The sequence below is a fragment of the Cyprinodon variegatus genome, unplaced genomic scaffold (assembly GCF_000732505.1).
Source record: "Cyprinodon variegatus isolate N-32 unplaced genomic scaffold, C_variegatus-1.0 Scaffold6, whole genome shotgun sequence".
NCBI classification, from domain to species: domain Eukaryota; kingdom Metazoa; phylum Chordata; class Actinopteri; order Cyprinodontiformes; family Cyprinodontidae; genus Cyprinodon; species Cyprinodon variegatus.
This window is the reverse complement of record NW_015150459.1, coordinates 1927471-1931580: the sequence shown is the minus strand read 5'-3', so window position 1 is coordinate 1931580 and position 4110 is coordinate 1927471. Positions and strand designations below refer to the sequence as shown.

General features: G+C 37.7%; 1 protein-coding gene across 2 annotated transcripts in view; it reads right to left on the bottom strand.

Moving 5' to 3' along the window:
* The window catches only part of LOC107084636 (mucin-5AC-like), an 8438-nt gene extending 4905 nt beyond the window's left edge, over window positions 1–3533 (bottom strand). Inside the window, exons 1-3 of one of the 2 annotated variants that reach the window (XM_015374562.1) lie at window positions 3058–3533; window positions 1575–1644; window positions 158–709 (exon numbers count right to left, since the gene is read on the bottom strand). In XM_015374562.1, the coding sequence (XP_015230048.1) occupies window positions 158–709; window positions 1575–1644; window positions 3058–3075 (640 nt within the window). In that variant the 5' untranslated portion in view covers window positions 3076–3533. The remainder of the gene's footprint in view (window positions 1–157; window positions 710–1574; window positions 1645–3057) is intronic. The other variant, XM_015374569.1, reaches the window with a different exon arrangement.
* Window positions 3534–4110: the final 577 nt, after the last annotated feature.

The following is a 4110-nucleotide window of genomic DNA, read 5'->3' as shown; positions in this document are numbered from 1 at the left end:
GTTCTACTTGGAAATTGTTTACTGTTAAAAAGAAAGTGGGCTAATGAACTTAATAGGAGTTTACTTATAAGATGAGGAAGGTTGGTGCCCTGCTTGTCTACCTGCATTTAGCTTAGCCTACAAAACCTCTGCATTTGGGAGCAGGTGGATACTGTGCCTTGTAAGGTGCTTGAGACAGAGAGGGTGCTGTGCAATGCTGAGCCTCCGGAGGTGGTTGGAGGGGAGTGGGTGCTGAATGGTGAGGAGCCTCCGGAGGTGGGTGAGGCAGAGTGGGTGCTGGATGGAGCCAAGGTGGGTGAGGCAGAGTGGGTGCTGGATGAAGCCAAGGTGGGTGAAGCAGAGAGAGTGCTGACTGATGTTTGGCCTTTAGAGCTTAAGGTAGTTGTGGGAGACGGGGCTGCAGTGGATGTTGCGGTACCTCCATAAGTGGTGGACATGATGCTCTGGGTAGGGTTGACTGTTGAACTGCCAGAAACCATAGTACTGGACTGGGTGGAGGTGTCTTTTGCTGTTTTGGACACAGTGGAAGAAGAGATTTGGGGATTTGCTTCGGTTGTGGTTTGTTCCATGGTTGAAACTTGGAGCATAGTGGTGATAGAGGCTTCTGACACTGAATCAGTGGCAGAAGAAGTGGTGCTCATTTCTGTTGTGACCCCAGACACAAATGCTGGAAGCAGCAGGAGTCCTGATAGGAACAGGCATAAAATACCTGCACAAAAAAACAAAAAAAAAAAACGTTGTGGAAGAGAAAACCAAAGTTGGGAATGTGTGTTAGGGTCAAAAGAAGATTGAAACTAGCTCAGCCAGTAGTTTTTATGTAAAAAAAAAATAGCATGTTTCCTAGAACAATGGATACCCAAGGTTTAATAGAATTTTATATTAAACTTTTTGCAAAGCTTTTACGATCCAAAGGTGTACTAGTTGCCTCCCCACCGTTGAAGTAAGCCTTCTATAGGGTCTGAGCACACCTATTAAGGTAAAGATAAATTGTTTTACAATTCTTGACAAAGTGATTACCATTGACTTTATCAAATGCTAATAAAAAGCTTTCATGCACTTCTAAAAAGGCTTTAGGTGTAATAATAGCCCTCCTCTTCATCAGAGTTTAATATTTAAGCAGCTGCTGACATGTAGAATAACTAAGGAGATGATAGGTGAATGTAACATGGTCAAATGAAATGTTTTAAGGAGAAGTGGAGCTGCATGGTACTTTAAAAATGTCACATCATCCGTACAGTAGGGAGTTAGGGGCATCATGATGTGAGATATTTTTCAGGCTATGGTACAATATTTATTTACCCGTGTCATCTCACTTTTTCTTTTACCCATAATTAAATCAACCAATTTACTTACTTCCCCCTCTCTGATTCTTTAAGGAATTTATTTAAATTTCTTAGACTTTCTCTCCCTTTTTAGGAGAAGGCAATAGGAATACCTTTCTGTACTTTTTAAGTATTCAGAAAACCTATGGATTGAATTTACAAACAAATGCATTGGACATGAATGAGTGATTTTAGACGGAAGAATGGAGCATATTTACCGGAGGTCTCACATAAACAGGAATAGACTCATACCTGTGTCCTTCATAAAACAGACTGGAGACATAATGCGACTGGATGAAGCAGAGACAGCTCTGGGCCCAACCTATAAAACATTTATATATATATATATATCATATTGAACTTCTATAGTGAAACCAGTCATTAGTTATTGCTGTTAAAATGTCAACGAAAGTCACATGACAAATGAGAATGTCTGTCAGTGGAATTATCTAAACAATAATCAGCGCAATAAGGTGATGACAAAAGGTTTGTGTGACAGGTGAGAGTGTGGCTTCAATCCAGACTGTTTACCGATCTTTCTGTAAATCTTTCTGAATAACAGCCCTTCTCATTCATTGTAAGCCACCTGGTCTGTTCTTTTGATGTGCAATCGTCTCTGTTAACAATCCTCTTTTTATTCTGAAGTAAACAATCTCATAATTGTTAGCATAATACATTTCTAAACATGATCTTTAAATAATTCACCTCACTAATATTTTATAAGATTAGGGTTAAAATGAAGCATATTGATGATGATCTTTTAAAAAAAATCTGAAAACAATACATGTTCAGACCATTGTACGTCTTCTATGTTGTTAACTGCACGTCTGCCCTCTCCATTAAGAAACTTCTGCAAAAATTAGTGCAGCATTGGGTCATGCAATTATACCTTAAGTGTCTCAGTTTGGTTTGGTTTATCATTGAGCGCAATTAAAATGTGTTTGTTCCTTGATCAATCCCTATAGGACTGCTTCTATATGGCTTGTTTTGTTCCTTTCTCCCCTGGATCCCAGCTTGAGCTCCTGTGGGTGCTACACCCTGGAAACCGATGACAACATTGGTCACTTCAGCTTCCACCTCAACAAGGAATCCCAAAACATTGTGTTTGAAAGGAAGTTCAAGTTTAAATGTCTTAAACTGTTGTGAAACTCGTCATTTTACAACAAAAATTGATAATATATTTAAAATTCTTGGCACACTTAATTAAATTTAAAAAAGAAAGTAAGAAGTTAATATATCTCTAAAATGTTGATGTAACATTTGCTGAGAAAATTATACAAGAAAGTCAAATTTTATTGTGGTGAAAGAAACAACATCAGTGAGTCTACAGTTGCTTAACTCAGAGCAAAATGAACAAGACCCAACTCTGACACTTGAACCTTTTTACATTTTATAACTTTGGAAATCTCATCATTGACATCAGCTAGTTTTGAAAGCTAGTTTTAAACACATCTCACACATCTGTGCAGCAGAAGCTTGTATAAGATATTTCACAGGTAAAGAAACATGATTGGTACAAAGGTATTTAAATATATTAATCATGTTATTTCTGACCCGTTTACAAAAATATAGATAAATAACAGATGCTTGCCAAATCATCCTTTTTCCTGTTACATGATCTCGCCACTTTCTCGAAATTCACTTTATTGTTTTCTTTTGGCCTAACCATCATTATTTAACTAGAACAAAATATACTTTAACATTCTATAGACAACAATGAATAAAATCCACTTACCTGTGGTTTAAAAATCATGCTTTTATCTCAACGTAAGTCGAACAAAATGAGCTTTCTCTCTCTGGAGTGCCCTGTTTCTCTCTGTTACCTCCTCCTCCGCCCATTTGAATAGCGTAACAAGTGGAAACTCTCACCTGCACCATGTCAGAGGAGGGGACTGGAGGCCTGCTGCTGTTGCTGGGAGGGTCTTAAGATGATGCTGCAATGAGCGCTGGTAGGGGGGGGATTTCCAAAGTACTCAAAAATATAGATAATTTTCTTTTAACTATAGTTCAGATTATGACCCTAATCTGGTTAATATTAGAGCTGACTTTAAATGCCTCATTTAAACACTTCTTTAGAGCGGATGCAAAAAGTAAATCCTTTACAAAGCAGGAATTGCTCTCTATCTCTCATCAAAACTTCCAACTACTTTTTCAAGAAAAGGCATCATAAAAGACGATAGCATAACAGTCGTTTACAGTGTTAGGTTGCTATGATTACCGTACTCTGACGCCCTGTAGCTAGCAATTAAAGTTTTACAAAAATAACTCAGTGGATTAGGTCTTTGCAAGTCCATGAGAGTTCAGGTGAGATTTCAGAGCCCTGCGGCGTGATTGTATAGGGAGTCTACTGGTTTCTGTCGAACACAATGTGAAATTAGACCCCTCTCTCCCTGTGAACCATAAAGCCCCTGTTCACAACAAATACCTCTTTGTGGCCTAAAGAACATAGAATTCTTGGGCACAACACTAGAAGAACTTGTCTGGTTCAGATGACAGAAGTGCTTCCTCCTTTCATCAAAACTTTGCGATACACGATAGAGAAGTTATTCCATAAAAAGAGCAAAGGGTTGACGAATTATTCCAGAAATTTTAATTTAATTTTGGAACTTGGTCTGAATTCTAATCATAGTTTTATTTTTAGGCTTCTGTAACACACATATAAAAAATATGCAGTCCTTGTAAGAAGTGTAAAATCAATTTGAGGGTTTCAGGAGTTCTTTTAACAGGAGTTTTGCAAATTTTAATGATCATACAAAAATATTTAATTGAATTTGAAAATCTAGAACTG